Source organism: Zingiber officinale, chromosome 11B (genome assembly GCF_018446385.1).
Source record: "Zingiber officinale cultivar Zhangliang chromosome 11B, Zo_v1.1, whole genome shotgun sequence".
NCBI classification, from domain to species: domain Eukaryota; kingdom Viridiplantae; phylum Streptophyta; class Magnoliopsida; order Zingiberales; family Zingiberaceae; genus Zingiber; species Zingiber officinale.
Window position 1 is genome coordinate 76,376,518 of NC_056007.1, and position 26,592 is coordinate 76,403,109.

At 44.2% G+C, this 26,592-nt stretch overlaps 3 protein-coding genes, 2 non-coding genes and 1 pseudogene across 5 annotated transcripts; 2 read left to right on the forward strand and 4 right to left on the reverse strand.

The window, feature by feature from the left end:
- The first annotated feature begins 1,471 nt into the window (after positions 1 to 1,471).
- Positions 1,472 to 3,886, forward strand: LOC122034182 (40S ribosomal protein S6). The gene is made up of 6 exons (XM_042593314.1): positions 1,472 to 1,576; positions 1,756 to 1,820; positions 2,514 to 2,571; positions 2,675 to 2,783; positions 3,000 to 3,272; positions 3,513 to 3,886. The coding sequence occupies exons 1-6, from the start codon at positions 1,571 to 1,573 to the stop codon at positions 3,749 to 3,751; spliced, it is 750 nt and encodes a 249-aa protein (XP_042449248.1). The 5' UTR covers positions 1,472 to 1,570; the 3' UTR covers positions 3,752 to 3,886.
- On the reverse strand, positions 3,878 to 11,665 carry LOC122034183 (calmodulin-binding transcription activator 2-like). The gene is made up of 9 exons (XM_042593315.1): positions 11,313 to 11,665; positions 10,686 to 10,805; positions 7,409 to 7,524; positions 6,845 to 6,933; positions 6,300 to 6,342; positions 5,549 to 5,729; positions 5,276 to 5,421; positions 4,549 to 5,165; positions 3,878 to 4,462 (listed from the first exon to the last, which is right to left on the reverse strand). The coding sequence occupies exons 1-7, from the start codon at positions 11,350 to 11,352 to the stop codon at positions 5,324 to 5,326; spliced, it is 687 nt and encodes a 228-aa protein (XP_042449249.1). The 5' UTR covers positions 11,353 to 11,665; the 3' UTR covers positions 3,878 to 4,462; positions 4,549 to 5,165; positions 5,276 to 5,323.
- On the reverse strand, positions 4,008 to 4,765 carry LOC122034053 (small heat shock protein, chloroplastic-like). The gene is made up of 2 exons (XM_042593190.1): positions 4,549 to 4,765; positions 4,008 to 4,462 (listed from the first exon to the last, which is right to left on the reverse strand). Exons 1-2 carry the CDS (start codon positions 4,763 to 4,765, stop codon positions 4,008 to 4,010), a joined length of 672 nt encoding a protein of 223 aa, XP_042449124.1.
- A 1,371-nt stretch (positions 11,666 to 13,036) lies between the features above and the next one.
- Positions 13,037 to 13,116, reverse strand: LOC122035619. The gene has a single exon (XR_006127149.1). It is a non-coding gene; the product is annotated as a small nucleolar RNA U54 (small nucleolar RNA).
- Positions 13,117 to 13,204: 88 nt separating this feature from the next.
- On the reverse strand, positions 13,205 to 13,286 carry LOC122035618. Its single transcript, XR_006127148.1, has one exon. It is a non-coding gene; the product is annotated as a small nucleolar RNA U54 (small nucleolar RNA).
- Positions 13,287 to 14,774: 1,488 nt separating this feature from the next.
- On the forward strand, positions 14,775 to 16,065 carry LOC122034983 (annotated as a pseudogene).
- The last annotated feature ends 10,527 nt before the right edge of the window (positions 16,066 to 26,592 follow it).

A 26,592-nucleotide genomic window follows, 5' to 3' on the forward strand; every position in this document is an offset into this window, starting at 1 on the left:
AACTATTTTCTAAATCATCAAATGTCTCACTTTATTTTTTTTTTCATAAAACGACGTCACGGTATATTTACTCTTCTATTTTTTTTACTCTCCGATTATCCTCTCTCTCGCTTGAATCCTAAATATTTTGATATGAATAACAGAGTACTATAGTAATAAAGTTATAAGTAATAGTACTTTTATGTTTTAAATAAATTTTATTAATCTATTATTTATAACTATTACTATAGTACCTTTTAAAAAAATTATACATAAATTATAATTAATAAAATTATCCTTAAAAACTCCTCCATTAATATATAGTCGAATGCTTTAATCAAAAAGAATTATTTAATTAATTTTTATTATGTGATGATTTATATATATATATATATATATGATATGTCTTTTTGCTTTTTGATAAAATTTCTGGATCCACCGTCTCTTTATCTCTTGATAAAATTTTTAGATTCATCAATATTCGTAGCAGTTAGAGTTTCATTATATTCAATCTACTTTACATTGTAACTATGACACATATAATATGATTTTGTAATGGTTATAACGTATCCTATTAGTTTAGAATTTTGATGGAAAATTTAGTTAGAAATAACAATTAACATATTACAAGAAGAAGGCAAGATAAATGTACATCAGTGAATAGTTGAAACGGATATCCATTTGATTAAAAAAATAAAATGAGACTTGAAAAAAAAAGAGGTATTTTTTATTTTTGCCTTTTTTTTTATAACTATCAACACTCAGATCCATAAAGACTGATATTGTTAAAAAAAATATTTTTGTTTATCTTATTTTTTTTAATCCAAGTATTCATTTTTAACGTACTAATCAAAGAAAAAAAAAAATTAATCAGGCTAACGCATAGGGGTGTAATCGAGCCGAGTCGAGTCGAACTCTTGAATGTTTAAACTTGGCTCGTTTATAATTGAGCCGAGCTTTATTTAACGAATATATTCATGGCTCACGAGCTTATTCAAACTTTTATCGAGTCTAAACGAGCTTAATAAATATAAATCATAAATTTAAATATTCATTAAAAAATTAAATTATATATTTAGAGAAAATTATAATAATATTATTAAAATTTATAATTTTATTCTAATAAATAAATTTAATATATTTGTCTATATTTTTCATAAGTAGAGTGAAAACTATTATTTTTTTATTTAAAGGTTGCTTAATGAGCTTAACGAACGTATTCACGAACTAACGAGCCGAATATTGCGAAACTTGAGCTTGGTTTATTTATCTTAACGAGTCTCGTTAAACGAACTCAAATGAACTTTTATCGAATCAAGCTTCGAATAACTTGTGAATGACTTGATTCATTTATACCCCTACTAACGCACTTAATCAAAAAGACTAAGACGTGATTATTTTACCTTCTTTGATTAAATAACGTCTCAGCAGAAAAAATAATCAGTCCGGTTCAGGATAACCAGTCTAGACCGAAACCGGCCCACTATGCTCCCGTGTCTTTTATTTAAATACTTATCTGACGGACATTCACAAAGCTTTGGAGGGAAACCCTAGCGGCGGCGAGCTCGCTCTTTGGATTCTTAGATTCAAGATGAAGGTGCTATACGTTATTCTTCTGATAATTTCAATTGCTCGGTTTTTCCTTCTCATTCTACTTTTGCTGTTTTAACTTTGTTCATTGTTGAATATCGTTAAAATGACCGTCTTTTTAACATTGTAGCATAAGCTTACAGTATCTAATATACTTTTTATACTGTTTGCTTGTAATTGCTGCAGTTCAACATAGCGAATCCTACAACTGGGTGCCAGAAGAAGCTCGAGATAGATGACGACCAGAAGCTGTGAGTTCTTGATAAATCCCTCGAACCTTTGTTTGCAAAATGCTAGTTTTCTTATATCATTTTATTTTTTGAAGTGGAGGTTGATGGTGGCCAAATATCACTTTTTTCTAATACTTCAATAGTAACAAACGGAAAATTTGGTTATGTTTTTTATTTTTTGTTGCGGTTGTATGAAGTAAAAGCTACTCCCTCAAAAATAAAGTAAGGGGATTCAGTTCCTTGATTTGTTTGGTTGTTTAATTCCTGGATACCTGGTTGTTGATGAAATGTTTGATTGTTCTCCAATTTGTCTTCCCATTCAGCCACTATACTCCCCTTTATCGTTTTGTTTCTGCCAATGCTTGAAATAATTTCATCATATTCAGTTGATTTCGAACATATAAGTTGTATGACGTAGGATTCATAAAGCAAAATAAGTTTAACAAAGAAGAGGAGGAACAAGAAAGAAATTCTCATCCAACAGACATTGTGCATATTTCCTGTTCTAAACTCAATCAGTCATATAAGCTGCAAGCCTGCAAGGAATATATGCAGATTTTTAAGTGTGTTGTGACAAACATGGAACCTTTACAAAATTTGTAAACTTATCCTCAACTACATGCTGCTAAATATGTATTGTACACTATAATTTCTGACCAGCGATGAATATTTTGATCCTTAACGATAAGTTAATAACTTCTTGATTGTTCACAGACGTGCTTTTTATGACAAGAGAATATCTCAGGAAGTCAGTGGAGATGCTCTTGGCGAGGTGTGACACTACTATATTGCAATAATAATAATATCCAATAAGATTATTATAGTATTTTGATGTTCAATACTGAATCCCCAATTTGCATATGCATACCCCATAGGAGTTCAAGGGCTATGTTTTTAAAATCATGGGAGGATGCGACAAACAAGGTTTTCCCATGAAGCAGGGAGTCCTTACGACAGGTCGTGTTCGTTTGCTTTTGCACAGAGGTAAATGGCATCTCTTTTTTCTCTGTCTTTATGTCGTTAGTTATCTTTGCATGCTTAGTTGTAAATTTCTATCACATGGTTCTGCCAATCAATTTTTTAGTTCTTGTTATCCTTCAATTAGTATGGGAGATTGTGGTTGGATTTCTCTATGAATAGCTTTAGTATTCTTTTTACCAATTCCTGATATATGTATGAGATGTGAATCTCCTTGTGCAGGGACACCTTGCTTTCGAGGTTACGGTAGACGAAATGGTGAGCGCAGGAGGAAATCTGTTCGGGGATGCATTGTTAGCCCTGACCTTTCAGTTTTAAACTTAGTCATTGTTAAAAAAGGCGAGAATGATCTTCCTGGACTGACTGATATTGAGAAGCCTAGAATGAGAGGACCAAAGAGGGCCTCGAAAATCCGGAAGCTTTTCAACCTCTCCAAGGATGATGATGTTCGCAAGTATGTCAACACTTACCGCCGGACCTTTACAACTAAATCTGGTGAGTCATTTTTAGTCAGTAAGATTGTGTTTTGCTGAATTAGTGACATTTATTACGCTATGCTCTCTATGAGCATCTGTTATTATTTCTCGAGCAGTTTAACCACAATTAGGCTAACAACATCCTAATTAGGTTTTATGTGTTTGGCAACATCATTTCCCGATTGATGGCAGTTTGAGCCGTATCGTATAGGTCATCCAGTACGAGGTGACACTTATCATTTGGCCCATGATTTTGTAGGCAAGAAACGCAGCAAGGCGCCAAAGATTCAGAGGCTTGTCACTCCATTGACGCTGCAAAGAAAGCGAGCCAGGATTTCTGAGAAGAAAAAGAGAATCGCCAAGGCCAAGTCTGAAGCTGCCGAGTACCAAAAGCTTCTCGCCTCCAGACTCAAGGAGCAGCGTGATCGGAGAAGTGAGAGTTTGGCCAAGAGGAGATCCAAGCTTTCTGCTGCCTCCAAGCCTTCAATCGTTGCCTAAACATTTCATTCACCAAGTTACATGAGCTTGTGCTCATGGTTAAAGCTGTATGACAGTTTCAGATAACTCGACTGCTCCTCTGCTTAAGTTTTTCTTTATTATCTTTGAATGATTCAACCTATTATATTCCCAAAAGCAGCTACTGCACATTATTTTATTACTCATATCACACGAACACTTGCGACACGACGATAGATAGCAGACTCAAGGCGCGAATAATTACATCCACTAAGCGGCGGCGGCAGCGCTCGCTCGCTCACTCGACGGGTACATGGCGGACGTCCTTGCGCTCCTCCGGCTTCATCTTCGGCACTACCACTCGCAACACTCCGTTCTTCATCTCCGCCTTGACTCCTCCTAATTCGTACTCGTTTTCCGGCAGTTCGATGCGACTGCTGTACCTACGCCTCCCCCTTTCCCTTCCTTCGTCTCCCCCCTGTTCCACTTCGCCGCCTTCCTCTCCCTCCTCCTCCGCTGCCTCTCCTTGAATCACCAAAGTGTTATTCTCTACCATCAACTGCACGTCGTCCTTTCCCAGTCCCGGCATTTCCACCTTCAGATACAACGCCTTGTCGTCCTCCCTGGCGTCCCACCCGCGCCACGCTCCGCCGGCGGTTCCCCTCCCAGCCCCGAACGGGAAATCCAACATCTGGTCCACCATATTGAACACATCCATTAGGCTCCGCCGCGGGTTGAAAGGATCTAACGCATCTGCAACAGCAGAACATCTTGTTAGAGTAAAAAATTAGCAGCGAAGAATCATTTGCTATCCATTAATTTTAATTTGGCCAAAAAACCTCCCAAGGTGGGGAAGAGGTCCCCACTCCGATGACGACGGGGAACCGGAGCCGCATCGCGGCGGCGGGGGACGGCGACGCTGCTCTCCACAGTTCCTGGACTCGGCGCGACGGAGGTCGAGGCAGTGAAGGAGCGAGAAAGAGCAGCGACCGCAAAGGGACGGAGCTTGTTGACGGCTGCTGCTCTCCTGGCGACGAGCAAGGCGGAGGCGGCCATCGGTGTCTTGTCAGATGGCTTGGTTCTGATTCACTTTCGTGAGGAAGAAGCAGGGAATAAATAGAAGGTGGCGCGAAGACCAGAGCTTTCTAGAGTGAAGAACACAGCTGGATTCTGTATTAATAAAGGCGGCAAAGAAAGTGATCACCAGAGCTTTCTAGAGTGGACCAGAGTGAAGGAGATCAAGATAGTGGAGCCTCAGCCGTGCGATTAATATCCAACGGCCCTCCTTATTTTATATGCCACTGATCGTTAGAACCTATCTTAAGACCTGTCGCGACTTACAGCAGAAGTTCCATCCTATATTTTACCTATAAGAGATAGAGGCCCATGAAACTCTTCAAGAACCTCAACCAGGTCGTTGGACCAAACTGCGCCTTGGGCTCACTATATCCCAAGCCTGTTTTATCATAAGCACTAGTTGTAACATATAAGCAATCATGAAACATCCAGCACCCAATTTAGGTCCAAAAAACCCATGAAAACATGTAATGAAAGTGCATTACTCACATAGGCAACGTTGGGAAGGGAATGTAAGGGCTCAAAATGTCGACGCCATCATTCGTCAATCATCATGTCGCCACATCTCAGTGAAAGGGTGGTATCTGGAACTTGTTTGATAATTATCTGCCGTGTCAAATTATAATTCGGATATGCTGAAAGGCAAGTTGCGTGTTAGCAGAAATAGATACTCGGGTGGTAGATTTGCATTACAGGAATATGAATTAGATAACTACACTATGAGAATGCGCAACAAAAAGATAGATGTACCAAGTGTTGCACCTGATTCAGCATCTTCATATTCTGATGTGTGGGAGGTGCTGCTGGGGCTATCACAAACTATGGTTTGTGAAAGAGGCTGCGTCTGGCTTATAGTTGAGTCGGAAGTTGCAGAATTGTGTATCACTTCTTCGGCGTCTCTTGCATGGCCGAGGCTTGTTGTATGGCTGAGACTTGGTTTATCCTGACTCATGTTGCAATTAAGAGTTAGTTTATATGGTCCACATGACTGAATCCATAATATAATAAATTAACTGAGTTCAGAATCGCTTTGCTCAAATGTCTGACAATTTAGTTGCTAAGATGCTCCTGCACATTGCCTGGCAAAAGCTATTTTAGAAGCAGTAAGGACAACAAAAGAAGTGGAGTATAGATGGGTTCTTGATCGTCTGCTTTTAGTAACTATCTATAATATAATAAATTAACTGAGTTCAGAATCGCTTTGCTCAAATGTCTGACAATTTAGTTGTTAAGATGCTCCTGCACATTGCCTGGCAAAAGCTATTTTAGAAGCAGTAAGGACAACAAAACAAGTGGAGTATAGATGGGTTCTTGATCGTCTGCTTTTAGTAACTATTTTGAATGATGGTCATGCAATTCCTTGGAAATTAATTATAATGATTAAAGGCTGCAAGTAATTTACTTATGTGATTAATGTTGGAGGATGGATATATAGGGAATGAGCTTGAACAAAGGAGGCACTGGTATCCAGTAATAAAGTAAAAAAAATGTAAAATGAAAATGTATATACAACCTTGATTTCACGATAGTGGACGAGAACAATGTGCATGAGATTACTGCAACAGGAAATAGAAGAATGAATAGTTAAAATTTACAAATAATAATGAAAATTATGAAAGTTCATGAGCATCATATAGGATTCCACTAAGGCTACAAAAAAATGACATGAATGCAAATGAAGATACTAAAAGTCAGAAATTAAATTAATACTAAAACGGTGACAAGAATGTTGTTCTATTTAACATTTGTCTTCATATTTGTCAATGTGAACATAGCCTTTTACAAATACATTTTATATAATGAAAAGGTATGACGAAGGATCATTTATTCACAACTTGGAAAAGTTGACGCAATATTAAAATAATTCAATAATAAACAAAAACCGGTCTCAAACACATCAATACTAATAATTCTAGATTTTCTAAAAGAAATAATGAATTTTGAAAAATAACAATTTTGTTTATATGCAATATTTTCAGCCATTTGCTGATGAAGTAGAAATGCAGTCAAAGTCTTAGTATTATAGTTTAGAAGAATAAAGAAGCATTTAGAACTCACTCTTCCAACATCCAATAACTTCGTCTTTGAAATTTTTTGTTCTCTTCACCATGAGCATAATAGCAATGAAGCATATCAACGCTTCCAACCTGGAGCCATCAACTTAAGTTTAGTTGAAATCAAGGTTCTAAAACTTAACTATCCTTCTCTCAGGAGCTACACCCCAAATACAAAACTGATTTTTTTCCCCCAACTTCCACAAAATCTCTGAATATTCTACTGTCCATTTCAGCAAGCATGCATGTCATACCATTCTAGATAGCATCGCCGCCTGTGAGGCAAGGCAAGAAACGATAATAAAATGATGCAAACTCTGCATTGCATGGGGCAACTTATTCCTTAAATGTGTCACGGGGTGATTGGTTCCCATATGAATAGCATTATTAAATGTACCTAGATCCTTAGACCATGCCCCCAAAAGTGCATCAATTAGTCTGCATGTGAGTCTGTGACGTAGAAAACATAAATTCCCGACATTTTAACCTATCTATTCTTGTTAAAATCAAAAGGCAAGGATTACAAACTATTATAAAATGGAAATAGACCATCACAAAATTTACTTACTTTTAGTCTCTCATGAGCTTCTTTAACAGTCTTTTCATCCTTTTTCTTTCTCCAGTTATGACCATCCTTCCTGAAGTACCTTAACACTTTTCGATCAAATAGAAATAGGGATCCACCTAAGAGAAAAAAAAAGGCAGTTTTTCAACATTAGGAATACATAAAGACAATGAGAAAAAATAATAATTAAAGAGCAACAACAGAAGAAAGTTTTTTTCTCGTCATCCTTGTCAGGGGTTGGATTGGCAGCCGAGCATGGTCCTCGACTGCTAAGTGGATATGGTGACCCTTGTTTTTCTTTAGGCGATGGTTATATCTCAGTTTGTCATCTGTGGATAGCTCAAGTTGATGGATAGGATGATTGTCGATCACTCACTTGGGTTGAATTGTTTACATCTTGTTTTCAGGAATTGTGGGGTTTCATTCAAGCATTTTGTAGAAGTAGTAAGGTGTCTGCTGCTGCTCTGCTAATTCTCTTTGGTGAAGGGTGATGTGGCGGATATGGGAGTCCCGAGCCCATACATGACCGGGTCAAAGGTCAAGGTGCTCAATCAAAAGTCAAGAGAAGGTGTAAGTCAAAGAGAAGGCCATAGCAGATCCTAGCCAAGACTAGACCCCTCTAGCTCGGTCCACCCGGCTCCTCGACTCAGTCCACCAAACTCCTTCAACTCAACTACTCTCGACAACTACAACCCGATCGAGCTTGACCCTTCAGCTAAGTTTTAGGCAGTTCGTGTCATCCGACCTCTTTAGACCCCTCCAACTCAGTTTCACCCAACTAGACTAAATCCAACTCTTCTAGCCCCAAAGATCTCGGGAGCGGAGTTGTTGCAGTGACCACCCACGAGCATAGCGTGGAAGAAGGAGTCTCATTCTCCATTTCTCCCCCAACCATATTTGAGGGATGATTGGAGATCATCGGGCACAAATTCCTCTTGTGGGCCCCTTTATAATTCACCATAATTTACTTAATTTAATGAAAATCAGGTTGGATAGTTTAATTTTTTTTTTTATTTTAATCGTTCAAAAATTAAAGGTTGGATAATCATTTTCATCAGTTCTTTCATCTACTTTCATCTACTTTCATCTATATTTGCAAAAATTTAGAATTTAGAGAAAAGGTATTATTTTAGAGATTTGTTCAACTCTCCAAATATCCGAAAATTCTAGAAAGTTCTAAAGTGTAATTTCGTCCCTCTCCATTTCCATTCCTCTACAATTTCCAACCTTCATACCACTAATTTCCAAAGTTATCAAATTCTTTGGCGACCCTCGAGCGCTCTGCTTTATACATATCCTCGAATATTGCGGTAGTCGGGTCCCATTTCAGTGTAATCGTAATCGCAGAATGAATCCGAATAATCTGAGTGTCAGTCTGACATGAATAAAGGCACACATTATACGGTCCCACAATTTCCTCCATTCTACGAGAAGGAAGTAGCGGCGATATTATTCAATGAAGACTACCATATGAGCATAGCAGTGCACGATGATGAGTAGAAAGTCGTGAAAATATGGTAAAAATTAAGTAGTTGGTAATGCCTGGAAGAGTGAGTCGTTGGAAGCGAGTTGGTTGATAATTGATGCTAAGGAAGCTAAAAAGAAGGCGCGGAGAAAACAAAATCACATTGGGCTTCATTGAAAAGATCGTAAATAGATACAATGGAATCTACAATAAATGGTATAATGATGAGCGAAGGATTTGATGATGCGAGCTCATGAAGAATACAAGAGTACTTTTAAAACTACTTTCCAATATGAGCAGTGAGAATCGTGAAAGATAGTCATGTATCCTCGATCTCGATCCTGCCCAAAAAGCAAACATCCGGAATCATCGGTGCAGATCACCGCATGACTCTTAATCCTAACGACTAATTAATAGAGAAATCGATCTCCAAATGGGACGAGGAAAGAACGAAGAAAAGGTAGGCGGAAGATAATTAAATTGAATGTCGCGAGCATGATGACAATACATTGGAAGAGGTATAACAATAAAGTTGATCGACTCATCAAAGCATCAACTCCTCGTAATGGATACGACGTGGTACGAACAACTAAAATCATCTAGCGATATGTATCAAGAAACGATTGTAGTTAATTTCTATGGTTTATTTTATCTGTTGCATGTTTATTTTATTAATTGTAGTTTATCGTTATGTATTTTATTAATTTAATATGGTTTGTATCTCTGTATTTCAATTTTAAATTTATAAAATATTTATATTTGTATGAACTTAAATTTATATATCTTCTATTATATTTTTCTTAAAATTAAATGTAAGTTAATTAAGTGGTCGTGAGCCCCATAAATATTTGGTTGGTGAGATATTTGATTGTGGAATTGAGGATATTTAAGAATGAATATTTGATGGGTGGGACCCATAAATATTTGATTGGTGGGATATTTCATTGTGAAAGTTGAGATATTTGAGTAGTAGGATATTTGAAAGATGATGTGGAAGTGGGGGCCACAAATACTTAGGAGAAATATCCCTAGCTATTGTGGGTGCTCTAAAAGGAGGAAGCCCGCCCCAGCAGGTACAAGTACACGCACATACAAATCTAAACTCTTCTTCTCCATTGTTTTTCTCCTCTCCTAGCCCTTGTGCTAACTTGAGCGTTGGAGTAACCTGCCGAGTTCAATCTCGACACTCATTTTAACCTCTTGCTGAGTGTTGCAAGAATCCTAGGAACTCTCCTCACCACCAGATCATCAAAGATCTTCTCGATGGTAGCTGCTCAACAGTGACTCACCTAGAAGCGGATTTAGGCAAGAAAAAAGGGTATATATTTTTGGGAAAATTCTTGCTCTGGTGTTTGCCAGAGCTACACCTTGGATTTCAAGATTGCTGCATAGGGTTGTGCATCTTTTTGGTGTTGGCGAATGGGGCTGGGTTTCTGAATGGCAGAGTGTTCTCCTTGATTTCTGAATGGCGAATGGAGCATGATTTCTGAAAGATTAACGCCTTTGCAGGCATGGGTTACAATTTAGATGAGGCAAAAGCACTCAAGGAGGATAATATGGATGTTGTCTTGGACGAATTAGGTGCTAAAGTTATTGATGATTCCCTTAAACAAAAGGTTGACGAGGAGGTGAAGCATTTTTCTGGCAGGCAGAATTAAGTTAACGAGAGGTTTCTTCAGTCCTTTAGTCGTGTGCGGTGCAACTTTCTGTTCAAAGTAAAACTAATTTTAGCACAGTCAAAATTCGCTTATTGGTTCAGAGGCACACGCATTCTGCATAAATATATAAATAAATGACGGAAACTGGATTTCATACTTGGAGGTTTATTTGGAGGTTCCGGTGCAATACGAAATTGCCTATGGTTTTGAAGTATTTCACAAATTTCAGCAGGGCGTAGCCATCGATGTTGTGCTTCCACAAGTAATTGTTCAATATCTGTACATCCGCAAATCATCTCATCAGAGAGAAACAATAATAAGACACAAGTGTCTACAATAGAATGAAAGTCAATATAGAATGCTCTGATTATGGTTCAAGATGAAATTCATTACAAACAGACGTTTAAATATCAGTTATAAGTCCAAGGAGTTTGAGTAGTTACAATCACCAACATGTAACAGTGGAGCCTATGCCTTGTTTTTGGCATTTATCTGATTGTAAATAAACTATAGTCGCATCGATCATGTCTGGAAGTAATAGAACAGGAGAGCATAAAAATCAAGCAAAACTACACTCGCATCGACCATGTAAGTAATAGAAAACATGAACATACCAATCAAGCACTGAGAATGACAAAATGAAAATTAAATATGGACAAACGAATTTACACATGCATACAAAAACAAGACAACGGATCTACACATGCATACAAAATAAAGAAGAAAACAAATACTGCGAAAGACAAGAAAGAGCGAAAAACCACAAAAAGATAAAACTCCTCACCAAAAGATGGATCTGCTTCACCTCGCCTAGCACTCGCCATCTGATCCCCGATTTGTTGTTGATTCTCAAAACGCCGAATCTCCCACCATCTCAACGACTCAAAGGGCCCGCTTGAATCCGAGGCTAACCGATCACGCAGAACTTCTCGAAAGACCACCAGGGCCCGAAGCGATCGACAGCACAGAGATCGAGAGCGACAAAAAGGAGCGAACCTTGGAAGAAGACGAGGACGCGAAAGGGAACGCTTGGGGGCGAGCCGGCGAGCTGTAACGAGAGAAGAACAAAATTAGGAAGAGACGGCGAATTCCATTGCATCGATCGAACCCCCATTTTTCATCTCTATCTAAAATGCGTTATTTAATTATTTTCGTGCCCGACTTTTGTTTTACAATTTTACCCTTCCCCGGTCGTACGTGTCCCTACGGGATCACCGAATTATTCCTTCGACCACACCTGCAGTACTCCGCAGGTTGACCTGTCTTCTCATTCGACGTAACTTGGGACCCTGGGCGGGACCTACCTGGGATTTCCAAGAAATCTGTTATTTGTGTGACAGTCACAGCCCAACTAGATTATTTAGTGAGGATTTTGATAGAACTGTGGCGTTACCGTCTTAAACAAATGCCTCCGATGAGCACAAGTTCATTAACAGAAGGGAAAAAAAAATTTATATTCTTTCTTTCTTGTTTGTTTATTTAAATATTTAAAGTTAGAATTAAATACTTAAGCGAAAACCTAAGACATTTTATATACATTTATTAATTAAAATTTACACATTCAAATAATTATAATTCATTTATTAAAATCAACATCAAATGTAGATGCCAAGGTTAAAGTCGACCAAGTGCAAATATTGGACGCTGCAAATATTTTTATTGTGATAAAAACAAAATCTTAGCGTCGAGATAAAAAAAAATAACTAAAATAATAATTTTTAAAATTAATATAATAAAATAAAAATAAAAATAGAATATAACATTTTTTAATTTTCCTTACCCATTCTTTCATCCCAAATCGGGAGATAAAAATTTCTTTCGTTGTGCAAAAAGATAGGTCCCACCGCCTAGCGGCTCTCTAGGCCTGGTCCCACAGGGATACTAAGAGAAGGTAAATCAGCGGTGAATATTGATCCGGATAAAACATGGTGTCTCCGGAATTTAACACAGTCAGCCTAGATTATTCATCCAGTGTACGTCCGTGGACCTTCGACCCTACGACTCATTGTGCAAGGATGTCACGCCTTAACCGATTGATCCAGCCCGCGGGAGAGATAAAAATTTCTTTCGTGAACATGGATAAGGAAGATGTCCGCTCACTGCCTCAGGACATTCCTCCCGGAGAGGGTTTCAAACCTCACCTCACCGCCTCCCAAACGGTGCGTACTAGAAAGTATCTCTTCCAGACACCTTAAGCATGACAGAGTAGCGCTTATCTTGCAAAATCTAAGAGTAACCGACCTTCTCATGGACAAAAAGATCGAATCGATGCAAGAATTCCTGTTGAAAACTATATTTTGAGAAAGTACCATTGTCGAAATTCAGATACAGAACAGAACAAAAGGCTCGTACTTCCAACTTCCTCAGAAGGAAGCAAACAGTAGATCGACTAAACACAGAAAGGTAGCCTAAATCTTAGATAAGAAAAAGAACTAATTGCAGAACAAATTTCAATACGAACTGCACGAAAAGTATATCAAAGAACAAGACCAAGAAGATGCAGATATTAGCTCTCATATTCTGTGTTATCAGCCCTTTCGATTTCTCAGAATAGCGTATATGTCTAGAGTGACTTCGATCATCGAGCAGGATACTCCATATAACAAAATCTCAAAAAAAAATAAAAATTGCAATTTCACAAAACATATCAACCCAAAGAAGATAAATAATCACAGCAGCTCTCATAATCTCTGTTATCAGCTTTCAGCTATCTCAGAATAGCGTATATTGTCAAAAAGTTGACTTCGATCATCGAGCCGTGCGGATCAAAAGAGACTAATCGAAAGCATGGATAAGAAAGCGGCAAGAAATCGTGGATGACAGGGAAGGGTCGAAAACAGAAAGAAAACCATGTCGTAGTTCGGTTACTTGTTAGTCAGGGAAGAGAAGGAGGAGCGGATGAGACACTTCATGGATCCTCTCCCCGTCGTCGGCGGAGAATACAAGAGCATATCAAGAGAGGGAGTGTTGTCCGTAGGCCACAGGAAACCCTAGCTGCCAGGGGGTTGTGATCCAACACACTTATAGTACGCCGACTGACGATTTGGGCAATTAACGGAGGCCCAAATCGAACCGATCCATAGAGTCAAGTCTAGTCAAAAGTTTGCCATTGTGGTTCCCTGCTTCCGCTTCCTGAATCGCTCTTGCTCCTCATCGGCGCCGCCGCCGCCATATCATTCTTCGCGGCCGTGAACCCAAGCACCCCAACGCTGACGGTCAAGTTCCTCGCCATCAAGAACTTCACAAGGTCAGAAACAGAGTATGACTTCTCGGTGAAAGTCAGCAACCCAAGTAACAGAGTTGGTTTGGCCCTCGCCGGCGGCGGCTGTGTTGCTGCGGCCTTCCATGACGGAAAAAAGTTCGCCGCGGGAGAGACCTCGTGGTTCTACTTCTACCAACCGCACGGGAAGTCGACTGAGCTCCAAATGGTCGGTTTCTCCTCCCGTAAACTGCATGTTTTAAGGATTGGAAACGTAGCCATAGGATCTGTGGAAAATCCCAGTATGAAATTCAAAATTTTCCTAATTATGGATTCTAATGATTGCTTTAATCTTCCTCCTGCATCCTAGATTTAGGAGGCATCCCTTAGGATTCAATTTTTTTAGGGAATAAATTCTTCCCATCTCGAAGAACAATATAGTAATCTATCTCCTTCCACAAAACTTTGAAACGATAGTAGTGGAACAAGCGTTATTTGCATCACTGGATTTAGTCATTATCTCGACTAAATTAAAAATTATAAAATTCATCAGCAAAATTTCATATTTTCAATCAAAAAACAAGATGACACCTAGGTGACAATAACGAAAATATTAAATATTATATAAAAACATCATCTCAAACGAAAAACATAGCAATCAAATTCTATCCATTATGATATCTTCTTCCAATATTTCATCTTATTACTTTCTTTTTTCCTTATCTTATACCGTTCTAGAATATTCCATGCATGACATTCCTTCAGGAACCAATTCTATTTGTCCTACTCCAGTAAAAGTATAAATCTAAATAAAAATAAAAACAAAAAAATTCTGTGGTTAGGCAAAGCCCACTGATAGCCTCAGAGCCAAAACCAAAAGGTGCGGTCCCCGGTCAACTGAAGTTGGCCAGTCACAGAGCAACAGGTGTTCCTTCAACTGGCACCTGGGCGTAGTGGCACAGCCAGGTGGCAGTAGAACCAGCCATTGGCTGATGAGAGTGGGCTGTTGCCTATATAAACTCCCTTGATTACTCCCAACATGAAGAGCTAGAGAAAAAAATCTCGATTCTGAAACTCTAGCAATCTTGTAAGGTTTTAGATCTTCTGTAGTTTTCCCCGTCTTCATAGACTCTGTTTTGGATAAAGATTTGGTTTTGCTTCATCCAGAAGCAATGGCTACAACTATAGATGTGTATAATGGAGTGCAGCTTTTGTCATCAGATCCTTTAAATGGAGCACTTGAAGCTTTGATTCATGGTGCTTCAATTCCATCTTTCTCAGGCTCTGCTTCCCCTCCACCCTCTTCTTCTTGTCTATATCAAAATCCTGTCTTTGATTGCTTTAACTCTTCTTCTCTGAGAGCTGACATGGTGCAAGTTAGCTTCTCGAGCCCCGGTCACCTTCCTCCGGTCCAGTGGCAGCAGCAACTCTCGTCGGCCGCTTCGGGGCACTTCCTTGGCCTCCGGCCGCAACCCATGAAGCGAGCAGCTGCTTTTCCTTCGAAGCCCGCTGCCAAACTCTACCGCGGCGTCCGTCAGCGCCACTGGGGAAAGTGGGTGGCTGAGATCCGTCTTCCCGCACCGCCTCTGGCTCAGCACCTTCGACACCGCCGAGGGGCGGCCGCCAGCCTGACCGGGCCGCCTTCAACCTCAGGGGACGCCGCGAGGCTCAACTTCCCGGAACTCTGGAGAGCTCTCTTTGCCGCTCCACCACGTGGTCGAAGCCAAGCTCCAAGAACTTTGTGAAAATCTAGCCGGTTCACAGACTCAGGGGAAGGCCACACCAAACTCTGACGCTATTGGCGAACTCGGATTAAGCTCGGAGGACATCAAATCCGACAACTCGTCATCGCTGGAGGTGGACAATACCTCCTCGGGCATGTCGGCGGTGCCAGAGATCCAACACTTGGACTTCACGGATGCGCCATGGGATGAATCTGAGAGCTTTAAGCTGCGCAAGTATCCATCCTGGGAGTTTGATTGGGACTCCATTCTCTCTTTCAATTAGTGCTTCTCGATCCGCAATGTTCTCTTATCTTGTCTTTCGTTGCATCTTGGTCTGCTACTCTTTGCTGTGGCTGCTGCAAATGGAATTTTAGACATTTGCATGGCTTTACTGAGGCTTCAATCTCTTCGGTTGAGGGATAAGACTCTGAATCTACGTCAGACGATGAGTCTGAATATCGTGTTTGTGTGCGGTGCGTATTTATATAAAATACTTGATCGAGTCCTTCTGTTACTTGGTGTCGTATAACAGAGTATAATGTGTAAATCTAACATTAAGTTCTGGTATATTCCTTGATCCGTCCGTGCGCTTAGTCGATGAAAGTTGGGGATGTGGCGTTCTCTACTGTCTTCGGGTGATCTTCGCAGTGACGTAAGCTTCCGATGAACCTGCAAAGTGAAATTTGGAGGGTTCCGGTGGCGACCCTCAAGCGCTCAAGTAAGTGATGGCGAAAATAAATAGAAGAATAATGAGTTCGGTAGATGAGGAGCCAATCATACCTCCGTCGAATGGGGTCTTTATATAGGACCGGAGGTGTGTGCAGCTTCGGCGTACTCGTTCCTCAGCATATCTCAGAATGGAAATGTCGTTGTGTCGAAATCGACGTAGCTCTCTCATACTATGAAACTCGATATCTCTCGATACTCGACTCGTTAGCCAACTTCCCACATGATCCTATTTCGATTGTCGGAGTTATCGAGTCGGGTACCGATCATATTGCCGGGGCTTTCTAAGCTCGAGAATCTCATCTGCTTTTGCCGCCTGGGCGGACGCTAGCTAGGCTTCCGGACCTGTCCTTCGGTTGCCCGCAGACGCTCGGGACACGGTCGACGGACATACGCTAGTTGACTGTTGTTACTCGCTGTGTTCTGCGAGCGGCCGGCCTTTCGGAACCGCGTTCGAGCGAGCTTGTGCCCACCTTGGCGGACGGCCTCCAGTCGAGGCGCTTGTCCACAAGATCAGGGATACGGAGCGCTTTCGGGCCGGGATCGGCAGATTTCCTCTCACTCTGTGTCCTGTGCGATGCGTTGACCCATCCTTCCCTATCGATCATTTACGTGCCCCAGTGTCGAGCGGCCAGTCATCCGCCCACACCCCGGTGCTGATCCTTACCTAGATCAGGCCCTTCGCGCGCTCAACTCGACCGTTATGGTTGGCGCTGAGGATCGAGGTTGAGAACTCGGCCAGTAAGCGGTAGATAAGCGGTCGAGCCCGGTTTGCACAGTCCGCGAGCATTGTGCTACTATCCAAGAGGGTGTTGGTATTCTAAAACTCCTCGGATTGTGCAAATCACACGCTTAAGGACGGGCATGGAGATAGACCGACGCGCACTGGTGCCCGTTCATACCCGTGAGGCCCCGGCCTGGTGGCCGTCGTACCGTCACACTTGTCACCATCCATTTGTCCGGGAGTGAGGATTGCTAATCGGACGGTCGGGACGATCCTGCTCGCGGTCGTGACTTGGACTTGGGCGGCTCCATCGATTGAGCCAGCGTCTCTTCTTTCCTAGGACACTTCTGGCGTTATAGCCACAGCTTGGCGCATCGGTTTGCACGTGTCGAAGATTCTCTCGATGTGTTAACGATCAAGGCTCCGCCCATTACGTTGCGCTCCAGGCGGACCTAACTCTTCTTCTCTCCCTTGATCATCGTATTTTTTCGTAAGCTCTTTCGGTCTCCTCCTCTCCAGTTCAGCACTGCCGTGCCACTCTGCATTATATCTTTGTTACTGATATTACTGCCTGCTGACCCAACCTTGTAATTCTCACAGTCACAGTAGCTTGTCTGTGTGTGATTACTCACCAGTTCGACCCTCGACCGCCGCTCCTAGCCTGCTGCTACCACCACCACGCCGTTCGGACAGGAGATGCGGTCGTCACTCGAACTTCGCTTCCGGATCGTACGAATACTAGCTACCCATCATCGGTACACCCTCGACTCGATCGCATCGTTTGTTTACTTTCGACCGACGGCTGTGGCGCCTCTCGCTCTCCTATTAGTCATCAGTTCATCATTGGACGGTGTGCGACTACTAGCCTCGCCGTTCGGAACTCCTTTACGCTACTTCTTGTGTGCTGTGGTAATTTGTCCGTCGTCGCCGACATCCCCTTAGTCCCCAAGACTTTCCACTTTCTACTATTCTTAGGTCTTGGAGGTGGCACCTTGTCTCTTCCGTGGATCGGTCTTGTTTTCGACAAGATTCACCTCGAACAACATGGAAGAGAACTACCTACCACGTATCGCTTTTCAGGCCATCTTTTCAAGATAAATGGCGGAACCGGACTATCGTCGAAACAGCTGACCTTGGTAAAACAGTCAACTAGATTATCTCATGAAATGCATCGGACTTGTGATTCAACATCAACACTAGGCGTTGGATTGAGCCCAATCGAAACCAAGCTCTCCAGGCATAATCATTTTTACTTTTCCTTTTGGTCAAACGGTTTATTCTTCTATAAACATCATGTGTGTGGCCCTCTTGATCGGATGAGGTTGAAAACCGGTAGAGCGGGCAGTAAGGAGATGGTCGATCCTGGCGAACGGTCGGCTCGAGCGAAGCTCCACCCAGAGTTGGCCATTCGGCAGAAGGCGGCGTGCTCGCCGTGCCAGCATAAGACGTCCGGAGAAGACTCTCAGGGACTTCCTCTCCGTTGGTGATCATCAAATAACGCCGGTGACTCCTACATCGTTGGAACCGGTGTCGGTGTTTGGTTCGGCCCGTCGGGCTGGTCATACCAAACAATTTTAAGGGGTTGTTTCAACAGCAGCTTCGACCGTGGGCGTGGCCCGCGACCGTCGCGCATGAGTTAGGTTGGGCAGGGTTGAGAAACACATGTAAACTAAGGTTTATGTCATTTTATTATCTTTTTATTATAATTTTGAAATAAAATAGTACTTTTCATCCAACATAAATATTTGTTTGTGTATATTTTTATTTAAAATATATTTGTGGATATATTTAATTGATGAAACTTTTCCGAAGTAAAATCAATAATTATAATTATTTATTTTTTTAAAAAATAATTTAATGTGGCCCGCCAAACCTGCAACCCGCCTTGGATTGGGTTGGGATGGAAACTTCTCAGGTGCCGACGTTGGCGGACGTCGCCCCTGCCTTGCCCAGCCACAGATGGTGACGCTTGCACACTCACAGAGTCTGTCGTCTCGTCGGCTCAGGTGATAGAGGAGCAAGTCGCGCGCCTGCTGCAGATCACCTCGCTGCCTGCGATCCGATCGAGGCCGTCTCTTCTTGGACCGAGAACTCCTCCCGGCCTTGATGCTCGAGCTTCCCTTGAGGTGCGCGCCATCCACGGGCCGGTCTTGGCTTGGCTTAGGCGGTATAATTTCGGCTCGGCCTTTCGGAGAGTCGTCAAGCGGAACCTCAACCTAGTCGGATCGCCAGTGGTTAAGGCCATCTCCCCCAAGAATTCTGGCGGTGGCGTACGGCGCTGGATGGCCGACATCAATTATTCGCGACCTCGCCCGAAATATATGAGAGATGGCGTTGGTCGTCCTGCCATGACCGGTAGTACCACTATTACGGTCTCCTCGACCTACATGGCTATTTAACTGTTCTTGATATTTTTCGTGGGCGCAGAAGAACTCGGGAAACGCAGCGCGTTAATTTAATGTTAACGTGGCTTAGTTTGGCGTTACGGAGTTGAAAACTGATTCATCTCGATTGCACACTTGTGCGGCGACCTTGGGCGCTTGGTCAGTGCCAACGCTTGCAGCTCGTAGTGAGCCGGCGGTCACCAGAACCGAGCGCAAGCTTGCTCACGACCAACGACCAGAGCCGGTCAAATCTCGACCGGTGAATCTCGACCAAGAGATCAAAGGCGGCATATAATGACTAACGGAAAGAATAGGGCCATACATTAGAAGAAGGAAGAATGGAGCACCCCGCGCAAAGTGGTGCCCATGCTATCTCATAGAAGCGGAAACGAGTGCGTCGCAAGCTAAACTTCAAGGAGATAAGAAGGATCTCAAAGCAGCTCTTGGTCAAAGGCTTTAAGGTACCAAGCGGGCGGCAGTGCGGCGCTGCGATAAGCGAACTATTGCTGCTCGACGACATTTGGTGAAGTTTAGCGGCTAGTCCTCCTCCTTCAGGGAAGCATCCAAAGAGGTATCTCAAGGTTATCTAAGGTCATCTCGGAGAGATGGCCTCTATCCAGAACCGCGGACTTGAGAACCATCCCGAGCATCTTTTGATGTCTCGGAGTGAGCATCTTTAGCTTGCATTTTGTCTCTTTTTTTATGTTTTGAAGTTCTATGTTCAGTTCATGAGTTAAATATCCGCTTTAACGACTTTTTAGCCTACTTATTGCATTATTTTTAGTAGACAGTCAAATATGAATCGATTACGTTAATGTTACTTTTTACACATGCATTCTTATAGCTCGGCCGTACCGCCGTGGTAGTACCAGGAGGTTTATATGTCGTCAGTCGCGCGGTCACTCTACGTTGCGTTGTTCGGCGGCTCCTTGAGCTTGCACTGTTTATAATCGCCGGTCACTTCAGGAGTCGCTTTGCGCCGACGTTCTTATAGTCGAGAGTCAGACTTTTATATATCGTTCACCGGACGACTAAGGGAGGTTCCTTGGACTCAGAGTCGCGCCGTGAGACTTATATAGTTCGCCGATCCCGGATCTGTTTATATTATACATAGTTGCAAGCGTCGGGTTGGATGACTTCGAGCTGAGTGAGAGATGTAACGATGCCGGACCGCTCGGCGGACTGTCTTCAGGCCTGCCCTAACGGTGAGTGCTGCGCGGTTTGACGTCGCGCCGGGTGAGATCGGTATAGCCTGTGTACATTTAGATTCCACTGCTCGCATCTTGGCGCACCTTTCACCCGACTAAACGGTTGATTACATTGGCGCACCTTACATACATGCATCAGCTCCGTCTCACGGCCGTCCTCGTCTTCTCGATCCTCGATCCAGTGCCGGCGACTCGGACTCTCGACAGGTTATGGGTGCCCGCCTCACGGTTTAGTTTACTCATCATACTTGATTTTCCTCCAGACAGGGATCAGACTCGCCGACTGACACGAAAGATCCAATCACGATCGATCTAGCTAGCTGCCGTCGCTGGCACCATCAACCAGATAGAATGCGGCCTTGTCTACGGTCACGACCGTGTCCACCACTCCAAGTACCTCGCCTCTATTCGACTCTCTACTCGACTTCTCACGAGCTTAAGACGATGACTTCCATACCGTGAAAGAAAGTCGCCTCTTCCTCCTGGTCGTTGGGCTCGCGTACCCCCTGCTCTTTCCGGCCCATTTCACCACCTCGGCGGTAGGCGACTAAGATTGGTCAACGCGGTTACTTACTGAGCAGATAATGAAGATCGAGTCCAGTGACCCGTTCATTGCACTTTGTTAGTTTGCCGGAACTAGAAACCAGCATCTTCCCATATCTGACTGGCGGGATCGAGCTTGGCGGGATGGCATTATGAGGAGATGGATGCCAAGCCTTGCGAACTGTATAAATTTTACGCCGACACATATTTTCGACCAGCTGCATCCTCGGGCATTTGACGACTTAGCTACATTAAACTAAATGTCGTTAGCTTATGACCACTGATGTCCACGCCGTTGATGGTAGCGGTGGATGTGACGGGACACCATGAAATCTTTAATTTTCCGCGGGTGAGGTGCATAGTCCGTCACAATTAAAGGTAGCACGCTGTTGCTGTCCTCAAGTCGGTAGCCAAGATATCTTCAGCGGCGGCAGACGCTTGGCGGGAAATGATGGCGGGAAGGCGGTGGATGGGATGCATACATGAGAGCCTTGGTGTACTACTTCTGCAAATATAGTCCACGTCCTCGGGCGAGAGAAGAGGCGTAGATGGTCATCAATGCAGTCGAACCAGCTAAAACGGCAATGTGCCTCAGAGCCGTCGGACGTGCGAACTTGAAACTTTATATATAGCCATTCGCCTAGTCATTTGAAATGTGAGTCCCTCCATCGCGGCGGGGCGAGAGACACTGCTCTTGTTACGCTCAATGACGATTTGGGATATGTCGAACTACTTGCCCTCTTCCTGCACGCACTCGTGCGCGAGGGATCTCCGATATCACAGATCACGGACCAACAGACCTTAGTTTGGCGAAGGCTTCCGTGATAAAGCTCCGCAAGAGTCGGCTGACGCCGCTTATCTAAATGCTTGAGTTCACGACCAACAACCCGTCGAAAATTAAAAAGGCTGACTATGTGCCTCATACTCAAGCTTGCGTTGTTGGTTGCTTTAGTAAATAAAGGGTGCATCTGCGTTCTTTGGGGAAACCCCTACCTTCTGCCTACCCCACTTCCAATGACGATCCATTCCGTACACACCTTCCAGTGGTGGCTGCTGGGATCTTGTCCGATGAACGAATGCCATGCCAGGCCTTGATTGCTCAAGGCAGGCTTCTAGCCTTACGAGTCCATTCATTCGATCGACGCCCGGATGCCTGGTTTAGTACCCTATCCTCTTTGGCAAGGGGCTTTGTCAGACATGATTGTATGTCCTAGGAAATATGGTAGGAGCCTTGATGGCTGAAACCAATCACTGACAAAGCTTGCTGAAGGCCGATGTAAGCGGACTACGACATCCTTTAAATGTGGCTAAGAGTACACTAGGCTGTTCTTGGCAGATTACGCGGGACTAACCTTAGAACCCGATCGCGTGCTCGGTTGAAAACGAGATCGTCTGGGAGGGGCTCGTAGAGCGGATGGCTTAGCTAATATAGGTAATGAGTTTGATGGGCCTTCTTCGAATGCTCGGTCGTTCCTCATCCATTGGAATTTGGTGCATGAATACACGATCTGAAGGGCATACTCAGCTCAATTCGTCACGGGAGCAAGGATGAGCCAAGGCGACCGTGGTGAACTTCCCTTGAGTTTAGTGACGTATGTGACGCTTTGACCTTACTAGGGTTGGCCTCAATACTTTCAGTGACTATAAAGACAACCACCTTTATAGAAACGAGACACTTTTGTTAAACTGACCCGTCGTGTCTAATGGAAAGTTTCTTCTATATCTGCGTAGATTAGTACTCGGAATGATTTAATGAGTATATCATCAACATATACCTCTAGGTTTCCCGCTTCGGAACACCTTGTTTATGAGTCGTCATTGACGTAGCCCTAGCGTCTTGATCATCTAATCCGGCGTTGTCAGCATTGTGAGTGTCATCGATGGATGAAATTGACTTTCTCTTCTTCCGGGCGGCTGGACTGGTGATAACCCGTATCGCATCATCGTTATACCTCAGAGTCCACCATTTAGTCAATACGGGGTAAAATCCTTTGGACACGCCTTGTTCAGTCGCCGATCGACTGAGACTCTCCATTTGTTGCCGGGCTTGGAGACTAGCCCATTTGTGAGCGGCTTGAAACTATACCTCACGACGTGTGGCGGCCTCGAAGGCTTCCACCGCGTATGATGGCGTTACGCTAGTCCCCTCCGCTTGGGAATGAGCGTCCAGACGTGTAGCTCGTCTTGAAACGACGGCGCTTCCTAGTAAGTCGACCACCTTGCAAGACATCATGGTTTTGTTGGGACATCTGACCTCCTCACTTGCAGCCTCCGTCGAAACGCCCCGAGTGAATCTGTACCTCTTCCTTTTCTTGTAAACAAAAGTAGGTGGCTTTTCGGTTATAACATTTACCTCGATGGGCCTTCAGAGGACCTCGAGTGGACTCTCACTTTCATCTCCACAATGTACGCTTGCTTTGCTTGATCGCCTCTATCTTCTCCCACTTGGTCTCCGAATTTGATCTTGATGGAAAGAGTTGAGACAGCGCCAGAACTCGCGTTGAGCGGTCGGCGAATCAGGAGACGTTATGCGACCCACAATGATGAAGTTAGCAATCCGCCCTTCTAAATGGTTCTTCCCAGCGAAATAGCCAACTCCAACCCGACGGCAATTGAACTCGTTATGGTCCGAACAAGGCATGGTCATCGTAGATGCGATTTGGAGCCGAATTGACGCCTTTTGAAGGTTATTGTCGAACCTCTGTGTCAATAAAGATGCAATGAATAGTGTTTGCTATTCAACGGATGATGAGGGTCGTCGTGTGAGGCACTTTGACTCCCTCGGTCGACCAAAGCTGATCGCCCATTCGACTTCTCTTGGCTACATCCCACGGCATGTATTTCCAGTCGTCGGGCGGGATTTAGTTGTCGTCACCACTTGTTGGTCCAGCGATGATATTGATTTCCCGTATTATACATTTTCTTCCTCCGAATACCGGTCTAGCAGCTCGCCATGGGAGACTCGAGGTTGGCCCTTGGCTGGTGATGTCTTTGGTGATGCGCTGGGTGAGCGCTTAACTACCACGGCGTTCGATGATGCTCGCCTATCCGGTGAAGGCGATCGACGTCGATAGTTCCTCGGCTCGGGTTGACTGCGGAGACAGCGGTCCGGCGTGTTATAGGTGGTTGATTGATGGATTTTGCAAAACATAGGCGTCCATACCTTCTTTTTTGTCGAGAGGCCGTTGCATATGTCTTGAGCAGTGGGCGAGCGTGGGAATCTCTGGGGGCCTCATCCCCTCGTAGTCCTCCTCGTGATTCTTTGGTTGTGTGTGTGTTCTCCGGTTAATTTGGGGTTGAGGGGCCCTAAGCCTTTTTTAGCCGCTTGCGCCTTCCTCGTTAATGTACTCACTTGCTTGCATGGTCGTGACTCATGATAGTGGCGGAAGAAATCCCGTCGACTAAGCCGTGTAAGCATGCATCATTGTCTCGAGACGAGATCGCGGGGATGTCCATAGCTACTTGGTTGCGCCGGATGTAGGCTCGAGGTTTCCTTGGCCCTTGCCATAGAAAATAGGTTGGCCGCTAGTGTGGCTTTGGCCGGTAAAGTGATGGAACATCATTCAGTCTCTCTTAATCCGTCCCGACCTCGGGAACCAACGTTGGCGAACCGGACAATATGAGTGGAAGACTTTGCATTTGACTACGTATTGTGATTGATGAAGAGACATTATCAAACTTCCGAGATGGTCGCCGGATCGGTGCGCCACTATACTCTCCGATCGATATTGCGCGTAATGCTGGAGAGGTCTTGTAAGATCGGAACGCTGGCGATTGACCCGGGAGATGATGACTCGCGACTTCCTTCCCTCTGGCATCACGGCCACTGGACGACCTGGTTGGCTAGTGCCCGACTCAGGCTAGTGCTCTATGGAATGGAATAGGGCGAGCCTCTGCTGCGTGTGCGGTGCGCCTTATTACCGAGCGGTAGAATATTGTTCTCGGTCCTCCATTCTTGCCGACCTTCCGAAACCGAGGCGGCTGCGCTATCCTCTCGGCTTGGGCCTTCGACCATCTTTGCGTCTGCGCTTGGATGAGTCGGCGCCTCCTCGGGCGTCATGAGTTGGTCTAGCTTCTTCTCTTCGGCTCGGTTGAGTGCGTTGCGCCAATTTGCCTGTCCAGTCTGTTGAGTCTGTGGCGTTGACGTGGCGCTCGCTCACGCCTTGGTGATCTTCGTCGTGTGGCGTAAGCCTCGACCGCAAACGGGCTGGGAAGGGGTTCGGCGATGACCTCGCGCTCAAGTGATGGCGAGAAGAAATAGAGAGATAGAGAATACGGTAGAGCGTGGTAGCCAATTCATCCTACCTCAAATCCAGGGGCCTTTATATGGGACCCCAGGAGGTGCGTGCACTCCGAGGCATGCCGTTCTCAAAGCATACAGAATGGTTGTGTCGGAAAGCATGTGTTCGGCATATCGTATTGCCCGAGCATATCTTCCACGGAACAAACTTCCGTCGATCCCCGGTATCCGACCAAACCGCATCTTGTGTCGGTGGCGTGTCTCGAGAATATCACAGCCCTTTTGTCCTCTTCTAAGCCTTTTGTCGCTGGTGCGTTGGGCCGGGGCGCTCGGTATGTACCGACCGGCCTATCTGCTCCTACTTGGACCGGCATTGTTGCCTAATGATTCGGCCGGAGGAGGCTCTGCCACCTCGGCATGTGGCCTATATAGCTTGGGCGTGGAAGAGGCGCGACCCGAGGGTCTTCGCCCCCGCGACCCGCGATCTACTCAGATTTCCTCCCCACTCAGCCGGAACTTTGACTCTCCTGTGTCGTTGACCCCTTCCCCTATGGGCCCCCGATCCTTACCACCGGATCATTCCTTAATGTCCAGGTTTTAAATTAGATGATTTTTATAATATGATATTTAAAAGTAAAATATACTGATCCTGTTGAGAATATGGGAAGACGGAGATGCCGGAATGACGTGTCTGAAAGGTTGACCGCATCTCCATGACCCGGATGGTGAGCTGTCTTCTAGGTTGACTGAGTCGTCCGAAGTCTTCTGGTCAATAGCATATGCAACCAGCGACCGGGTTGCCCCGATCCCTGGTACCTCGATGCTCGAGATGGGTTCTGCGAATATATGAGCAGCCAGATAATAATAGAGAAATGAATGCACGAATAAGGAGTACGAGAACGTACCCTGGCCCCAAGGGGGGGCCCTCGGATGGAGCGGTGAGTCGGTCGCGCTGCTGATCTAGTCGTCACGACCATGAAGGATAGATGAGTGTGTCAGCTGAGGAGCTAGATCTGCTCACCGGGAGCTGAGCATAACCTCAATCCGGCAAACAATAGGACGACCAGGAGATACTAGCGACACGCTGACCTAGAGATGACGTTGGCACGCAGGCCAGGATATAATATAGGCATACAGGCCGAACACACCATAGCAGCTCGCAGGTCGGAATACAACGGTGGCTCGCAGGCTAGCACAGTACCAAATCGGAGGATGACAACATTTGTGGAATTTGTGGTGGTCGTGGATCGGCTGGTGATTGTCACTGTAGGTGGCATCGGAGGGCGGCGAGGGCCACTAGAAGTGGCCGCGATGAC